The sequence below is a fragment of the Sinocyclocheilus anshuiensis genome, unplaced genomic scaffold (genome assembly GCF_001515605.1).
Source record: "Sinocyclocheilus anshuiensis isolate Anshui unplaced genomic scaffold, SAMN03320099.WGS_v1.1 scaffold466, whole genome shotgun sequence".
Classification (NCBI taxonomy): domain Eukaryota; kingdom Metazoa; phylum Chordata; class Actinopteri; order Cypriniformes; family Cyprinidae; genus Sinocyclocheilus; species Sinocyclocheilus anshuiensis.
The window spans coordinates 357,981-377,164 of NW_015544159.1; the positions used below are offsets into that span (position 1 = coordinate 357,981).

General features: G+C 38.3%; 1 protein-coding gene across 1 annotated transcript in view; it reads right to left on the minus strand.

Moving 5' to 3' along the window:
• pcdh15b (protocadherin-related 15b) overlaps positions 1-19,184 on the minus strand; it is a 216,475-nt gene that overhangs the window by 31,667 nt on the left and 165,624 nt on the right. Inside the window, exons 25-28 of the mRNA XM_016495480.1 lie at positions 12,098-12,207; positions 10,051-10,191; positions 5,993-6,120; positions 1,882-2,097 (exon numbers count right to left, since the gene is read on the minus strand). Coding sequence (XP_016350966.1) covers positions 1,882-2,097; positions 5,993-6,120; positions 10,051-10,191; positions 12,098-12,207 — 595 coding nt within the window. The remainder of the gene's footprint in view (positions 1-1,881; positions 2,098-5,992; positions 6,121-10,050; positions 10,192-12,097; positions 12,208-19,184) is intronic.

Below are 19,184 nucleotides of genomic sequence, written 5' to 3' on the forward strand. Positions count from 1 at the left end.
ACAATTTTTAATATAACTCCGACTGGATTCGTCTGAAAGAAGAAAGTCATATACACCTAGGATGCATCGGGGGTGAATAAAAAACAGCCACATTTTCATTTTTGGGTGAACTAACCCTTTAATGGTAAATCTGTGTGTACCGTACATTAGAAATGAAGAAATTCAAATGCATATATCAACCAGCAATTTATAGATTTGTTTATATACTCTTGTGCTGTTATACAGCAAAATAATAATAATAATAATAATAATAATACATAAATAAAAATAAAAAATCTGTATCTTTCTTGTTCTCCAGTATCTAAACATCCTTAAACAAGATACAATTAAGAATTTAACTGCAGAAAATATTAACGATTGTTTAAAAAATATATATGTTGAATTAAATATTATATTTGAAGTATTTATTTATACTTCAGTTCAAATATCCCCACTGGTATACTACTTAAAGTTATTTAGTTATTTTCTCACATACATACCTAATGGTTCACTGCATTGGTTTGCTTCAGAAGTCATAGATTCATCAACGGGAGACATATGGATTACCACTGTGCTTGTTTTCTGTGTTTTTTTGTAGCAGCACCTTTGAGGGATCCATGCACTTGCATTATTTTTCCTGAAAATACTAAATTTGTGTTCCACCGCTCCAGCTCTATACATTAAGAGTGGCCTAGCTGGCATTAAATAAATGCCCCTACCTCTTTAACTCACAGGACAAGTGCAGGTTTAAGATACTGAGTGCTACTGAGAGATTGATTTATGGGTTTAAATACTGCTGGAGCACCTCATCCCACAAAAAAATCAATGTCTCTTTTGCATTAGCTTTGGATGTTCTTCAAGAAAGCTTACAGGGACTGTATTTTTCTAATTAAAATCAGCTAACAGAGTTGCCTCTGCTGTAAAATCACTTGATGGACTGCATCCCAGGACAGATTACTGCTTTAAACTTTAACCAATCTATTCAAACTGGCTCAGGATTGTGTATTTAAAGGCGAAGTGTGTAATTTCTATCCTTCTTGCAACACTAGAATTGCCCCTTCCCAGTTGCCCTGATTCGGATGCCACTTAATGATTCTGGTTCCTTTATGATTCTATTAATGATTCTTTTATTACTTTTGAGGAAAATATATGCTAAACGAAAACAATTACATGTTTGGCAATATCTATTTTTCCTTAATCTAAGTACCATTTATTAAAACCAAATATCTGAATTTGAAACTTTGACCAGGGAGACCCCCAGAAAGGGCCATAAGGGAATACCAGGGGGTCCATGAAAAAAAAAAAACACTTACTAATAAATATATAAATAATAATAATAAAAAAACTAATAAATAAATACATTTAAATTATTTGGATTTAAATACATTCATACAAAAATAGTAATTAAGTAAATCATATATCTAACAGTACAGCACTATAGAGAGTAGAAAAAAAAACCCATAATAATGTAATGTATTCGAAGCCAAATAGTTTCCAAATAATATTTTACACATATTTATAATAATATAAATACATTTTTCACAGCATAAATTGGGTCTTTATACATGAACATATATAGCTGCCTTTTAAAGTTTAGAATGAGGGTCCCTCTCAAAAGGACAATCCTATTTGGGGTCTGTGGCATCTATAGGATTGAAAACGCCTTTAACTACATGTTGTCATATGAAACGATGTGAATGAAAGTGAAGATATGACTTGAAAGTTCTGTTCAAGTGTGTCAAATGTTATATTTATGACTGATTCAGTTAATAAGGGATCCGACTGGTAACTCATGCTCTGTCTTTTTGACTGATTAATTAAAAAGATCCTGCTCAAAAGAGTCTTTTGAATGGGAAACAATGCAAAAACACTCAACTTTATGCTTCTGGATCACATACGTACCACCACTTGAGCACTGCTGCTGAGTCCCTCCCCGTAGTCGTCGGTAGCAACCACGTCAAATTTAAAGTAGGAGCGCCGCATGTTTCTGTACATGATGGCTGTCTTAATTACTCCCGTGAAGGGCTCAATAACAAAGCCGTCTTTGCCGTCAGTAGTTGGGGGGATAATCAGCCTGTACAGCATGGCGCTATAATTCCCTGTGTCTTTATCCACAGCCTGTCAGATACAATAGAGCACAGACATGTCAAAGAGAGGAATAGCCACAAGCTACTTATCACCTACAACACAGAGCTACTCAACCTCTGCCGGCGCACGCACTTCCCCCTCTGGCCTTTAGGAGGAGCTCCAAGCTCCGATTTCACAATGCTGATGACACATTGGCTTCAGTCTCAGCTTGAACATTATAGCACTCCACTGTGTTAATGGCTTTTTACAAGAGAGAGGAACGGACAGCAGGGTGCCCGGACCAGGCAGAGTCATTAACACAATTGAGACTTTTTCCAATATGCCTGTGAGACCTATTTCAATAAATACAGTAAGTGTGTATAAAAGGCCTTGCAGACAAAAGGTCCGTCTATTGATTAGTCATTTAGTGAGGCTTATCATGGACAAAATGCACGACTCGGCCGTGGAAACCCACAGATCTTGAGTCGTAACCGTTTTCCTTTTCTTTCTTTGTGTTTGTGTCCCAACTTAAACCCGAGGGACATCAGAAATGCCATGCTTTCTTAGAAGCAGATATTTTTTCTAATATGCCTGGAAGACCCATCTCATTATATACAGTAAGTGTGTATTAAAGGCCCTTGCAAATAAAAGGTCTGTCTTTTAATTGGTCATATAGTGAGGCTGAGCGCGGACACAATTCACAACTCTTGGTGGAAACCTTCGATCGCTACTGCTGCACAGATCTTGAGTCAAAACATTTTGAAATTGAATCTGTATTTCCACAGAAGTCTCATTTTTCTTTTCTCTTTCCATTTGTTTTTTTATATATATATATACCTCAGATTACACTCAAGGAACACCAAAAAGGCAATGTTTTCTCAGAAGGCAGATATTTTTCCAATATGCATGGAAGACCCGTTTCAATAGATACAGTAAGTGTGTATTAAAGACTCATGCAAACAAAAGGTCCATCTTTGAACTGGTCATTTAGTGAGGCTGAGCGTCAACAGAATGCATAACTCATCAGCTGAAACATTTGATAGCTTCTGCAGCGCAGACCTTGAGTCGAAACTGTGAAATTTAAATTGAAGTCCCTTTCTCTTTTCTTTCTTCGCATTTCTACCTCAGATTAAGCTCAAGGAACATCAGAAAGGTAATGTTTTCTTAGAAGGCTGATAAATTGCATAAATTAATTATCAGATCGGGACAGAACAATGAATGCAGGGCTAATCGGAGAAAGTGCTTCTACAATGCAATATAAAAGCAGTTCTTTCACCAACTCTCTGTGCTTAGGGTTGGCAGAGCAAGGAACAGTTTCAATGTTCTCGCCTTTTTCTCCTCAGAACTATTTAAAGAGGGATTTCAAAGTAGATTAGTCTAATCTACAAAACCCTGAGCTGCAGCTTGAACAAAAATCTATAGTAAGTGATTTCTGCGACACCTGAGAAATAGACTAAATGCAAGACCGTGTGTCAAGGCAGCATATTTGGATGTTTGCCCGCTGAACTTCATATCTCAGACGTTTCTTCATGTAAACAGAAGACACTGATGATGGTAATCTGTATTCGCAGTGAACGTCACCCTATAAAACCCCGGGCTTCTGCTGCATGGCTTAACTCAGTCTGGGGTCTTGGCTAATAAGGTCTCCTTGAACGAATACAGGACGCCGGGCACCTGATAGCATCACAGTCGCTGTTCTTTTAGTCTGCACATGAACTTAAGGCAGGGTGAAGTCATATGAGGTGAACCCCTGCCTGAGTTACTGCACGTGGCCTGCATGTCTGATTAGAGTAACACTGAGATAATTACATGGACGACTTTTACAGGTTGTAGTTCTGAGGCCTGAAACATATTTAAGCAAGTACGTAAATTTAGACGCTTGTGAAAGACATTGGAATTTTGATACCACTGTAAAAACTAATATACTATTAAACCCACTTCTTTGAAGTGAAACATTAGTATAAATATTAAACTAAATTAGCCTTCAAGTATATCTGAAGAAAAATGTTTTAATTAAAATTGTAATTATTCAAGGCAAGAAAACCGTAATATAAAAAAAGAAGAGAGAAACCAATTACACGCAACTGAACAAAAAAAAAACAACAGAACAAAGACACTAATGAAATCAACAGTGCTTGGGGTTTGCTGGGTATTTAATGCAAATAAACAGTCTGAAACTGGAAAAAAAATAAGTAATTAAATGTAAAGTAAAATTATACATACTGTACATACCTTCAGTTGTTGGCCCCCATTGACTTGCATAATGTCTTTTCCCCCCATACTATGGAAGTCAATGGGGACCAGCAACTGAAGGTGAACTATCCCTTTAAATTATTGGCAAAGGGGGTTTGTAATTAAAATTAATAATAAAGTTTTTTTTTTTTTCCTTTCAGCCTAGCTTTTTGTATGCTCTACAATGAAAAACCTATTAAAAAGTTATCCAGCCAGAAGCTGGATAGCAATAGTGTCATTTGATTAATATTAATGACATAATAGACAGTGACAGGTCTATTGTAGAAACATTAGGAATTGTTCTGTTCACTTACACTCTTTTAACTAGGGGGGAAAAAATGGCAGAAAAGTGCCTTGCAATGTCACAATTCACATAAGTCCATGCAAATTTTATTGAAAAATGCGCTGATCAATGAAATCTCTAGTTTATGTTCTACAAAGCTTGTCTGAGTTAGCAACAGTAACCAAGGGGGCGGAGCTATAGCATCAGTACTCAGTATTACTGATGCTGTACTGGCATTACATTACTTACATTTTAGCATCAACTTTATATTTTACTGCTACCTTTGACATCCCTAGCACTTCTGTACTCAAGGGGGTGATAGAATTACCTTCAAATCTCTGCTATTAAATCGGATTACCAGTAATTATTGAGGTTGTTAGCCATAAATGTGAAACTCATGAAACTTTTACTCTGCCGTGACAGATGACATTTTTTTGCAAATGTCTGCTATAGTGTGTGTATTATAAATCACACAGAAATGGATAAACGCATGCAAAAATGTTTAAAATCGAGCGTGAGATGCCAGAAGTGTCTGTTTATGTACTTGCATAGGGCATGTTTCAGGCTAGAATAAATGTTTGAAAACAGATTTGAGTAAGAGACAGGGTTAATCAGAGATGAGAAAGTCATTGTTAGAACGAAAAGTACTAGTAAAGACAAAGAAAACAGAAAAAAATACAGAGCGAGATAGAGGAACAGCGGCTGGAAAAGGACACAGTCCGTGCTATCTGAGAAATCCTGGCTGATTTATGTGGATTTCTGATTCATTTTCTTTTCCAGGGAATGCGGTGCCCTTGTCCATGTTTTTGACAGTTGTGGTGAGATCTGTATCAGCGGGCCCCCACAGCCATGGCATTTTACAAGCTGTCTCAAGATGATCCAATCTTTCAGACCCCAGCTGAGTAGACTTAAACTCCTCAGCCGAGATCAGCAATCTGACCAACCAGAGAACAACACCTCCTCACACGGACACCGGAACCAACACACTTCAACCACCAGCACAGAAGAAAACGACTTACAGTCGTTACGGCTATACATTGTTTACCAGTATGTGTGTTCCCTGGGAATCAAACCCACGACCTTTTACGTTGCTAACGCAATGCTCTACCACTGAGCCACAGGAACAATTCTAACATTATTAAGGTTTGCGAACACATTTTTCTCTAAGCAAGAGCAATAGCAAACCACTGAAATTTTATAAAAACGCATATTCACCAAAGACATGCCCATGACTTTTAAGATTTGATTAATTATCTATGACTTTTCCAGGTCAGGAAAACTAGCCAATCATATTACAGGTAGCGATTTAGCCTGCTCCTGCCATTCGGATGCAATATGCATCAGTTAGTGAACAGTCCTTGGCTTATCTGTGGGAGTGCTGTCTGAAGCCTCATGGATAGAGTTACAATTCTGCGGGAGAAGACACTTTACCTGGACCTGTAAAACAGAGGTGAAGGTCTTGGCATCCTCAGCAACCCCACCGAGGTAAAAGGGCTTAGTGAACTCAGGAGGATGGTCGTTCTCATCTTGCACATCAATGAAGACCTTTGCTGTGTTGCCTGTGAGGTGAAAAAAAATCACACAAGAACATTATATAAATTTTAAACCTGCATCTAAAATATGAATACAGTTTTTTCGGGGGATTTTGTATTTTTACACACATTTAGTAAACATCAAAATAATATTTTGATAAAAAAAATGGAATAAAATCCAATAAAAAAAATAAAAATCCTTACAACAACATTCAACAAGTTGAATGATAAAATTATTGATGTAGTAGAAGTAGTGACAGATATTTTCTTCTTTATTGTGACATACATACGACTAAAACAAATTATGATTGTAAGTTGAATGCAGTTGATTGTAAGAAAGGGGCGAAGTTTAAGCAGACTTGCAGATGATTGGAGAATGATATCGTTTCACTAGATGACATTTTGATAAAAAATTATGAGCTTATTTACTTATTTATTTTTCATATGCACAAATGAATAATTCACAGTAAGATCAATTATATGCATTTAGAAAACAGGGAGACTTTCCATTTCATGCCGACTTGACAATGCAGCCAACACAACAGTAATTAAAATGTTTAAAATATCTTAAATAAAACATAGCTTTTAACTACAATGAAGTAAATATCAATTCAACAGATGTCAAAATTATTATATTTTTGTATGATTTTACATTTCAGAAGTAATTCAAACTAGCATGAAATGTTTTAAACTATTTATGTGTTTAAAACTAGCCAGTATTTATGCTAGTTCTCAAACCAAAAACAAGTGTACTGCTCTCATGGAAAATGCCTCAAAGCAATTACAATCAAACTCAGGTGATCACCACAACTCTGCCCTACAAACTCAGTTTTGCACATCTAAGCTGCTGAAGTACATTTCTTTATGGAGCACAGCATTTCTTCATCAAGTCCTTCAAGACCATCATCTGTCACCTCTCAAAGTAAAAGGCAGAGTCATATTTTGCGGGGGTATGAAAGCAACGACACGATTTATCATCTGACAGACTTCAGCGCTCATGCCAAGGGGTTTCCAGAACCTTCTGCCCATTTCTGCACAGTCACTCCGAGTGGAGCACTGAAGCATCACAGCACAGAGCAGAATGACACGACACAAGAGGATCGCTGACCACTGGATGAAATGAAAACCAACAACAGTGAATAAAACCAGCAAGTAACCCCCTGAAAACATAAAGCAAGTCTTTTAAACAATATATTGACTTTTTGTAATGCTTTTGTCTGCCACAATAATGTAATGTTCTTAAATTCTCTTCATTTGGAGACTTTTCTCAGTAATGAATTTAATTATAATTTTAAATCAATTCACAATCCTCATATTTTTATGATTACTCCCAGTACCGCCGCTCCCTATATGCAGAGTACTCAGTTTGCGTATGGCACCAACTCCCAGGGGGGCACCATCCCAGTTGCTCAAAAAAAAAAAAAAAACGTGACGCACCATTCCCGCATCCGCACCCGTGACCACTTGCTCCTCAAGTTTGCTGCTGAATGCAAATGATCATAATTGATGGACAACTATGCCCGTGAAAAGACATCAGCAATCTGGCGCCGAGAAAAAAAAAAAAAAGTGAAAACGAAGCCTGTGCATCACTTTCAGGCACATTCATAATCCTGTGAAACTTTTTTGGCTGTTGACGTTAATAACGTGTTTTAATCAGGGCTTGAAGTGGAAAAAAAGAAGTGTCGGTACTCACCCCCCCTTATTTACTTATTTCATTATTTATTTATATTAAATAAATAAGTACTTTTTAATAATTCACAATGTATGTATAGTGCCACAATCAATCAATCAATCAATTAATAATTAAATAAAAGTTTTCAATACAAATTAGCACAAGTCAAGCTGCGATACCAAACAGGACCACAGGGAGGCGCTGGACCACTGTAAAGGCAGGCGACCACTAAATCGCCTGCCTTTACTACTATACGTATCCATTCAGAATCGCTAAATCTCTGACCACCGCACTGATCTATATATAATGATATAGTGTCCTTTCTAATCATATATGGGATCATATAATCACCCAGACCCTGAGGCTTTTGCTCTGAGTATATTCTGACAACATGTCAGAAGTGCCGGTATGCACAAAAAAGTGCAGGTACTCTAAAGGCTAAAATATAGAATACTGCGTACCAGCCCACTTCAAGCACTGGTTTTAATGTCCTTAATAATTTTACCACCACCAACGCATCTAATATTCTCTCTGAGTTTCCATGTTCCCTTACGAAAATTAGCCATGGTTTTAACCCGAATAACACCAAAAATCATCGTTCTTGTAGCCATGGTAACCGCAAATTAACCGTGGTTTTGTTACTTCAAATAATAATTTACAAAGAAGTATTAAGATAATATTTTTTTGTGGTTATAAAAACAGACCTAAGCCAACAATAGCTTTTAAAATGACTTAAAATGCATTATATAAAAAACAATGAGGCAATAATGATTGGTTACATTCTAATTCATTGAGATGCACCTGTACATGTTATCAGAAATGCCTGCAAAGGGAGCCAAAGGCCATGTACTTGCTGCTGCTACACTTCAGACAATCAAATCCTTGTTTAATAGGCTGTTGACCGAACATTTAATTCAAATATCCACTTAATCTTTCATTTTTGGCCACCTTTTTGCTATAGATGACACAGCCTCTATAATTTCTTCAACAAAAAACATGTGGACATCACAACCCTTACACAAATTAACCATGGTTTTATCATAGTAAAACTGCTTAATTTTCTTTTGCGTGATTTCTGAATGCTTGAGACTATAAAATCAATCAGAAAACTGTATTAATAAAGTCATAGCCATAGGTAACTGTCTGAGCTACAATTGTAATTAGTAAATAATACAGTTTATTTATTTATTTACTTTTATATTTTATTAAAGTTCTATTTTGACCCCTATAGTAGTTTTTTTTTTTTTTTTACTTCCATAATATTTTAGGGAGAGGGGCACAACAATAAAATCCTGCTTAGGGCACCCATTTGGCCAGCAGTGGCCCTGATTACTCCATCTGGATATTCATGAGAACCATGAGGTCTTATTTAAAATAAGGACCTGGCAGCTCTCACAAGCACACTGACAAGATATAATGAATTAAAACTCACATTAAACAATCAATTAAAACCACTAAGCTGACAGACTGACTGGACGCAACTAATCTTTTGGATTTTATCACCAGGTTTGCGTACTTAGAACATTAAATGAGAAAAAAGAAATCAATATGCATAGCTGTCTAATCTGGTTAATCATGAATGCTTTTCTCAAATAATGATTTTCCATAATCAACTCCACATGGAAAAGATGGACAAGCAGCCGCCCATCCACCCATGCTAACGGAACACAAGATGACAGGAAGTCATTTACGATTATATTTTTATTACATTGAGATGCTCTGCTCTGGCATGCTGGAAAGGAGGTGTTTTATTCACTCCAAAATAAAATGAAAAAGCAAAAACTCTCTGAACAAGCTTTTAAGCCACATAAAATGTTCCAGGGTCAAAAGCAGACCCATACAGAATGCTCTTTATTTTGGATAATTTGACTGATGTGTTCAGAAACCAAGTCTAGAATTCCTTTAAACACATTTGACGGTTTAAATCCGTAAAAAGGATAAAAAAAAGGGTAAAGGCCAGTTCACATCAAGAACGATAAATGTGAAGATAACTATAACTATATTAGCGTCCACACCAACAGATGATAAAGTTCTGTTTATTATAAGCATGAGCTGCAGTTTTGTCGTCTGCCACTTTAAATGCTCGTACTCTTTACTCTTTTACTCTGTCAATAATTAATCATTCACCTGCTGAAAAAAATTGATTGATTCCATTGATATTGCTTCTCTGTTTGGGAGAACAACTAACGTTATAGTTGTAGCGTTTACTTCTCTAAGAATCAGACAATTATTGAAACTTTATAGATATTGTCCATGATGTGAATGGGCATTAAAGGAAGCCTCACTTTTGGATGGGGCTCGTAGGTTGGACGACACCACCCTCATGGAGTCTGCTTCCACGCGGATGACGTAACTGCTGTTGCTCTCGTAGTCCAGCGGCTTGGCAGTGCTGATAACTCCAGTGATGTTGTTCACAATGAATTCACCTGTCGCAACAGGAGAAGGACAGCGGGTGTGTTTAATTGCTATTTTACAACTGCTTCACACTCAGAAACACACAGTCGGGAATTATGCATTGTAATCTTAGATATTTATTATATAGTGTTAGACTTATGTGTCTGTACATTTCCAAAATAAAATGGGAAAACAAATCTAATAAATAATAATAATCAAATCCCTTGTGGAAAAAAGCACACGTTAGCATACTTTAAAAAAAGGAGTACATATTACAGAAATAATATACTTAAAATAACATACTTAAGTGTAAATTGAATTTAATGTTTTTGGATGCTTAATTGTATGTTATTTACAATTAATAAAAAAATGTATTATAGTTTAAATTTGTCTTAAATGCAATTAGTTGAACTTAAGAGTGATTTTTAGACCCACTTTAGTAGGACTTAAGTACACCTCTAAATGTAATTTCATAATTCTATTGCTTTTGAAACATGGTAAAAGTGTACTGCTGAATGTACTGGCAAGCATTTATAATAAATTACTATAATAAACTTTTGTATTTTACAAATTACACATTTGTAATGATGAAGTCACAATTTTGTACATTTAAAACATATTAATTTGCTTTTGTTTTTAATTTGTATTAACTAAATGTAATAACAAACACTCCAATTAAAAGTACTTTACATGTGCTTTAGCACGATAGTCAACACAAAAAAACTTTTATTTTTTATTTTTATGCTTTTATTTTGACATTATTACGAAGTGCAATTTTTTTAAAGCATACTTAAGTGTGTTAAGAAACATATAGTCATTGAAGTGTACTTTAAGTACACTTAAGTGGCCTTTTATTTAATTAATATTTTATTACCTGCAAATACAGTTTTTTTAAAAATATTCTAAGTACACATGTTACACAAGTACACAGTTAAGCGCACTACTTTTTCACAAGGGTTGAGATGAAGTACACATAATTTTTAAAGCATTCACTGGATTTTATTCACTGGATTATCCAAAATAGGGATTACCACGGTTCTTCACTATATAAACATTTTTTTTCCCATTGCATTTACAGGAAAAAAACAACAACAAAAAACTATATTGTCAATTACTCAATCAGTAATTCTTGGCCCGGCTAAGTCCAGGTCTTACAACTCACCCTTTCCCCGCTTCCATGTAGCGTATTGTTAATGCACTTAGCTATATTGGGATTTCAGGTCCAGAGTGCACTACCCACCTCTTGAGTCTCATTAACATTCATAAAGGATTAGCTCTGATCTAGGGTGATGCCATCACATTAAACGCCTTGGATCTTGGCGGTTTGAAGGGTGGGATGATTACCTTATTCTTCCTGGCTTTTTCTAGTTAATGAAAACAGCCCTTTGATTACCAATCTACGCTTCTTGATTCTGTCTAATGAGAATGTACCGAAACGATTTCCCCATCACTTTAAACCAGCGCCAGATGTATTCAAATGTGATTTCAGCTGAACACATTTTGAACAGAGAGGATTTAATCACACACACCTCCCTCTTCCTGCTCTCGCTTGCTCTCTGATGACACACGGCAACAGGAAGTGCACTCCTTCAAACAAAACCTTCTCTCTCAGAGCTTTTGATAACTTGCAGCTGACAGCCACCTAAAAAACACCGTCTAGGAGTCGGCTGTCATTATCCAGTGCTTGATGTCTTACAAACTATAATTTATTACAATACAATAATATCCAGCTCATAAAAGACCAGTGTGACATTTCCCGCAATCTTGTCTTTTTTTTCACTGAGGTTTCTGAGGAGAGAATAAACCATAGTCTGGTTGAAGTATACGCTTGTACTGTATGTATGAGAACTGCCAGTGACGGTTTAATTGCATGCACTTTCTGCATGGTTTTAGCACCTTATTCACTAAATAAATTATGCAAATCTGGTTAGTGCTCACCGCCTTCATTTCCTTCGATGATGGAGTAGACGATGATCTGATTTATGGCAGCCGCCAAGATGACTCCTGCGACCATTCCCACGGGGGCATTTTCGCTGACCGGAGAGAACCTGCACATACACGGTGCACTGCATTAATGATGAATCACAAATCACACACAATAAAACGGTGGTTCTGCTGGGTCACACTGCAAATATGCACCACTGCGTTAGAACTTTACTGGGCATGTAAAAGTAAAATGGAGCAAAAGTCAAATATGCCAAAAACTAAAATATAATATTCAGTACAGTTCCATTTTATTGATCAAAAGTGACAGTAAGGATTTTATAATGTTACAAAATATTTCTATTTCAAATAACTCACAAATATACTAAGCAGAACAACTGTTTCTTAACACTGATAATAATAAGAAATATTTCTTGACCAGAAAATCAGCATATTAAATTCTCTGAAGACTGGAATAATAACTGCTGAAAATCCAGCTTTGCCATCACATACATAATGTTTTAAAATATATTAAAAACAGAAAACAGGTATTTTAAATTGTAACAATATTTCACAATATTACTGTTTTTCCTGTACTTTTTTATCAAATACATGCAGCCTTGGTGAGCATAAAAAACATTAAAAAATCTTACTGACCCCAAACTTGTACCTATTCAAATTATATTAGTGAATTGTGTGAATTAAAAAATGGTACAGTTGAAAATCCTGAGGTAAGAGAGGCTGGACAATGGGCATTCAAAACTGTGGCTTGCATTACAAGAACTGCTGGAACTGCAAAACTGCATATAAATGAATTGACTGACAATCTAAATGCTACACTTTTGCTCCTTGATATAAATACAAAGTATATTAGTAAATTGTGTGAAAAAAAAAATTGTATTAGTACATTCAAACTGCTGTTTAAACTCTGTAATTTCTGTATATGCATCTTTTTTTTTTTTTTTAGCATTTCCTGGGAATCAAACCCATGAACTTGGCATTGCTAACACTTTACTATTTGAGCTACAGGCAATGTTTAAAGATACAGTAGAAAAGCCTGAGGGTAAGAGAGGCTGGAAAAAAACGTGCATTACAAAAACTGCTGGAACTGCAAAACTGCATATAAATTAATTAGATTACAATCTAAATGCTGCACTTTTGCTCCTTGATATAAATGCACAGTGGGCAATTCAGCACTATCAAACCTAATTAAATGTACACATATAGGTCTGACAGAGAATCAATGGAAAGGCAGCATGATTATATCACATTCTGAAACCAGGCGGACAACTTACCTGTTTGATTTTATAAAACAAACTCAATTAATGTAAAATATTCTGGTTTATAATTACAAAGACAAAATATTCACAGGAATTTAATCAATCAAGAGGTTAACCGAATCACAGTGTTAATTGGGCATCCTACACAGTTGCTAAATGGAAAGCGAGCATGGGAGTGAGCAAATCTTTACCTCAGATAAACCCAACAGCAAAACTGATCCATAATGAAACATATGCTCGAAATCAGCTGTCGCTTTCCAAACACAACATACATTAGACTTCAAATCATATTTTGGAGCCAATGGGTGTGAAGAGCACAATTTGGACTATTGACAAATAATCATTTTATCCTGTTTCCATCTGCTATTAACATTAATTTCATGTAATTTTATCACAAATGGGCAGTGCTAGTTTGGGATTAGTATTTTTTTTTTTTTTAAGAAATTAACACTTTTATTCCACAAGCATACATCAAATTGATGAGATTAAAGACCTTGTTTTCTATTTCTATTCATCAACAAAAAATCCTGAATAAAATGTATCTGTCACGCCCATGGACTGTTTGTGTGTGTTTTGCTCCCCTTGACCCAGTTTCTCCCTCTTGTTGATTGTGTTAATTTGATTCCAGGTGTTTCTCCTTAGTCCCCTCGATTAGTCCCTCGTTATCCTGTGTTTATAAGCCCCAGTCCATTCAGTTAGTGTTTGTCGGGTCTACTGGTTATGTTTTGTGTGTCATTCCTCGTTCCTGTTGTTGATTTACCTCTGTGATTGTTCATTAAAAGACTGTGTAACGCTTCTCCGCGTCTCCTGGGCTCCTTCTCTCCAGCACAGCCGTGACAGAAGACCCGACCTACAAGCAGTTACCTCCGTGTGTTCCCTCCGTTTTTGTTTCCGTTTTTTCCTCAGTGTTTTTTGTTTCCGTTGCCCATGGATCCCCTCCTTCGTCCGGAATACCTCCTCCTCCAGCTGGAGCAGGGGGAGAGATCGCTCGAGGGCCACACAAGACTGTTCCTGGTGCTCGCCAACCTCTCCAGCTACCCGGACGACGCGCTCTGTGCATTCTATGATGCCAGTTTGGCGCAGTTATGATGCATACCCGAGCCCACCGCTGACGGAGAGCCCGAGCTCGCCGTGGCCGACGAGCCGTTGCTGCATGGAGCGACAGAGCAACGGATAGTCGTGGAGCCGGAGCTGCAAGTGACGTCAGTCAAGGTGCGAGAGCCAGCAACAGAGCCCGCCACGAGGGAGAATGCCGTGGACAGAGAGAGTGCTGAGTGGAGCTCTGCCCACTGCACCGCAGCTGAGGGTGAGCTGATTATACATCTGGGACTGCTGGACTTCGAGGGGGACCTTATAGACTGGGAAACAGAGCTGGAAGCCAACTTGCCCCCTCTCCTCTCTCCTTCGTCCCCGCTGGTCCCGTCAGCGGTCCCCGAGTTTAGCCTAGAGAGAGACCCAGTCCCCGAGTTTAGCCTAGAGAGGGCTCCAGTCCCCGAGTTTAGCCCTGAGAGGGCTCCAGTCACCGAGTTTAGCCCAGAGAGGGCTCCAGTCCCCGAGCTTAGCCCAGAGAGGGCTCCTGGTCCCAAGTTAAGCCAGGAGGCTCACAAATGCCTGCCCACCCACCCTCTCCTGCCTCCTCCACCGCTGTCGTCTGGCAGCCCCTCTGCTCGCCCTCAGCCCACCATCTATACGAAGCGAGCGCCGCGGGTCCCGCCTTGGTCTGGCATCGACCTTCCTGCGTCTCGGGACTCCACTCCTCCGGCTGTGCCTCTTCCCTTCGTCCCTCCGGCTCCTCCTCAGTCCTCTGTCGCTCCGGCTCCACTGTGGCCTTTCGGATCCCCACCTCCACATCTGCAACGCCTTGGCCCTCTGGATCCTCTCCGTCGCCTTGGCTCATCGGCTCTCCGTCTCCGCCTCTGGCTCCTCCGCCACCTGCTCCGCCACCGTTGGTCGGGCCCATGGAGTCGTTGGCCCTTCCTCCTCCATGTCCCCTCCCTCCGTCGTCTCCACTGTGGGTCACCTTCATGGCTGTGGCCTGGGTCCCGCCCGGCTCCTCCTGTTCCAGCTCCAAGCCCTTCCTATGTTGCTCCTGCGGCGCGAGGATGCACCTTCCGGGAGGGGGGCGATATGTCACGCCCATGGACTGTTTGTGTGTGTTTTGCTCCCCGTGACCCAGTTTCTCCCTCTTGTTGATTGTGTTAAAGGTGGGGTAAGTGGTTTCTGGTAGCCAATGTTGATATTTCAAATCACCAAAACAAACACACCCCTACCCCAAAAGGGTCTTGCCCCTATTTTGATAGCTCCGCCCCACACATTCGTACGCAACCCAAGCAACAATTAGTTTTGTGAAACAAAGCAAAACCAATGTTACACCGTGTCTACACCGGACGCGAGCGGATCAGTGCTATAGATACACCGGACGCAAGTGGTGCGGCGCGACAAAATACTATAGAACTCATTATAATCAGTGATGCTGTCTACACTGGATGCGGCGCGGCGTGGCACTACAAATCCCGGACAGAAAACTGCTGCTGCGTTCTATTTATGACGTATTGACACATATTCAAATTATTTTCAAAGGTCGCTTTAGACAGGTCCAGTGTAGACAGACTTTAGCTGTTGCCGCGCGGTGCGACAACTGTCGCGTCCGGTGTAAACACGGTGTTACTCACCTATCAAGAAGAAATAAAGCAACCTCGGTGTCCGATCGCAGGCCTTCCCGCTCCTTGAGTTCTCTCCAGTGCTGGAAAGCTGATCCGATATTTACACGGGTCCTACTTCTTGCCTTATCGTAAGCCTTCTTTTGTTCCGCAGATGTTTTCCTCTTTTGTTTTTTATCCGCCATCTCTATCTTTCTGTCGCTCGGCTCGGCTAATGTCTGTCCTGTGCACTAAGCGCACTCTCTCCTCCACATCATCAGTAGACACGCCCCTAACAGCTGATTGGCTACGAGTTTGTTTTTGTACTCGGCCCGACTCATATCCCGGAAATACATATCCCACCTTTAATTTGGTGTGTCTCCTTAGTCCCCATGATTAGTCCCTCGTTATCCTGTGTTTATAAGCCCCAGTCCATTCAGTTAGTGTTTGTCGGGTCTACTGGTTATGTTTGTGTGTCATTCCTCGTTCCTGTTGTGGATTTACCTCTGTGATTGTTCATTAAAAGACTGTGTAACGCTTCTCCGCGTCTCCTGCGCTCCTTCCCTCCGGCACAGTCGTGACAGTATCACAGTCACCACAAAAGTATTAAGCAGCAAAAACTGTTTTCAACAATGATAATAATTAGAAATATTTCTTGAGCATATTTCATAGTCAGCATATTAGAATGATTTCTAAACGATCATATGACACTGAAGACTGGAGTAATGATGCTGATAATTCAGCTTGGTCATCACAGGAAAAATGCATTTTAAAATATATTAAAAGAGCAAACAAGCTATTTTAAATTGTATTAATATTTCTCAATATTTCTGTACCACATAAATGCAGCCTTGTTGAACTTAATGTTGATATTTGTTTTTAAATAGCTTATTAAAGCTACAAAAGTTAACCAGCCAAAGGCAGTGAAGGTTTTTAAAACTCTTTTTCATGTCAATATTGTTGTTAATATTCCTTAATTACCAATTTTGTATGTGTGCCATCTAAAAGACCTCTGGTGAATGTAATTAGTAAATTCCTGCCTGCCTTTTGTTTTATTCCAATATTAGTTATTAAAGCAGCATAAATTAGATTTTGGATGTTATTAGCTCCAGAAAGGCACGTTAGTGAATAACTGAGGAATGATTAAGAGTTAGCCTACAGATTTGTCAAATGTACCTGCCTATTGTGGGAAAATGTAGCAGTGTATAACTGAACTGGAATAATTTAGCTGGCTCACAGCTTACACTGCAAAATAATAATTAAAAAAATACAAATTAAAATACTATTTTAGTATTTCTACTTTAAAATTTGATGTACAATTTGACATGCTCCTTGCCATTTGTTTGTAATTAATTGTGAAATTTACTAGCAGTTACAAGTGAATTTCAGATGTATTCAGCCTTACGAGGACACACATTTTGTAAATTTGACTTTCTGTACTGATGAGAACAAACTTCCGCTGTCATACTGCTTATACCTCTGTAAGTCAAAAATTAACAATCAAAAGTAGACAGACAAACTGAAGAATGTCTCTCAAAGCTCACTGTCCTCAAACCGCAAGTCTGCTGCCTTTCAAAACCAATAGCATATAAAGAATGAGGTGAAAGCTCAGAACAGCAAGTGTTTTCTCCTATCGGATCCAACAACACGGACAAAAACCCCTCAAGGACACTTTGAATACAAAAGCTAATAATCCTGTCACAGAATCGGTTGTTCAGTGATTTTCTTTTCATACATTGTGATGCTCATGCTCGGCCTGGTGACAAGGCAACCTTCATGCTGGGTTTGGAGTACTTAGAGTTGGTTGTACACAGGCTTACAGGGCGATTTGTCTCCCCTGGGCTTCTTCGTGGAAGATACGCAGGCTTTTGTTATTCAGAAAGATGGCAGAGTACCTTCCATATAATCCCTGCATACACACATCGACATGTTCTTCCTGTATGGCGTCAACCTATTGCTTCGTGCACGGTGTGCTGTGCTTGCAGATAATAGAGTGAGAAAAAAAAAAAAAAACAGCTCTTGTACGCTCTCTGTTCTGACAGCGCTCTAATGGTCGCTCCACACAAGCACATACTCGAGTGTTCGACACTAATGAGGTCCACTGAGCCGGCAAACGCATCCCCGCAACCTCCACTGCTTTTTTGTGCCTATGGCGTTCAATTGGGACTGAACCGTGTTTAATCCAAAAACTGAGAATGGGCCATGGGGCAGCTTTTCTACTAACTACTTTTCTGTTTGTTTCATGTTAGCATTTCAGTTTGTTAGATTAAGATGTGATATCAAAATATCAATTCGAAACCTTTGGCCTATTCCCATTGATATATAACGATTGTGTTACTCGTAACAGATCACAGGCTTTTTCATGTATAGATTTGCTGTTTTACTTTGAGGACGTGAGACGCTGGAAACGGTCGAAGTCTAATCCCTGTATCAAGTTCTTTGATCTTGGTCTTTATAAAATGCGTAAAAACCACAGGCCGCCAAAGGCAGTACATAACAGCTATCGATAATCCTGCTATTTAATAAAATACAAGGCACTTGTTATCCAGAGTATCTCCATCAATCTGCTTGAATACAAATTCATTTAGAAGGTAAAAGGGTTTTTTATGATTCAGAGCCACATCTTTAAAATATCTGTACTGAATTCTCAAACATACGAGCTCTGGCAACACAAATGAATCTGATCTTAATTGCATGACATTTTGGAATACCGTATACCATATTCTGAACAGAAATATCTTTGTTTACATATATGGCATGGCTACAGTTTTATTTGAAAAGCCTCTGGTTTCTCCAGGCATTTTGTTTTGGCCTACAATAAGAGAATTTATCGGCTTCTGATTATATCAATTTAGAAGTTTAACCAGAACATCCCTAAAGCAATGTGGCTTATGCATAAACAGCAAATCTGTCCCTTTTGAGTGTTGTGTATCAGGAAAAATGTGCAGTTCTTGATTGAGAAACAATAATGGATTCTGTAGCGAATCAGCTCATAAGGGAAATATGAATAATTAATCATAACTAGTTATAATTAATTATAAATATTTAGATCCGCTGTAGATATTTACTTGACCTTTCAGGGTCAACTGTCTGTCAATTCTAAGAACGTTAATTTCCTGGTTAAGGGAAATAACTTTCTTACTGTACAATTCTACAAAGAGCTTGTAGCATAAATCTGCATGA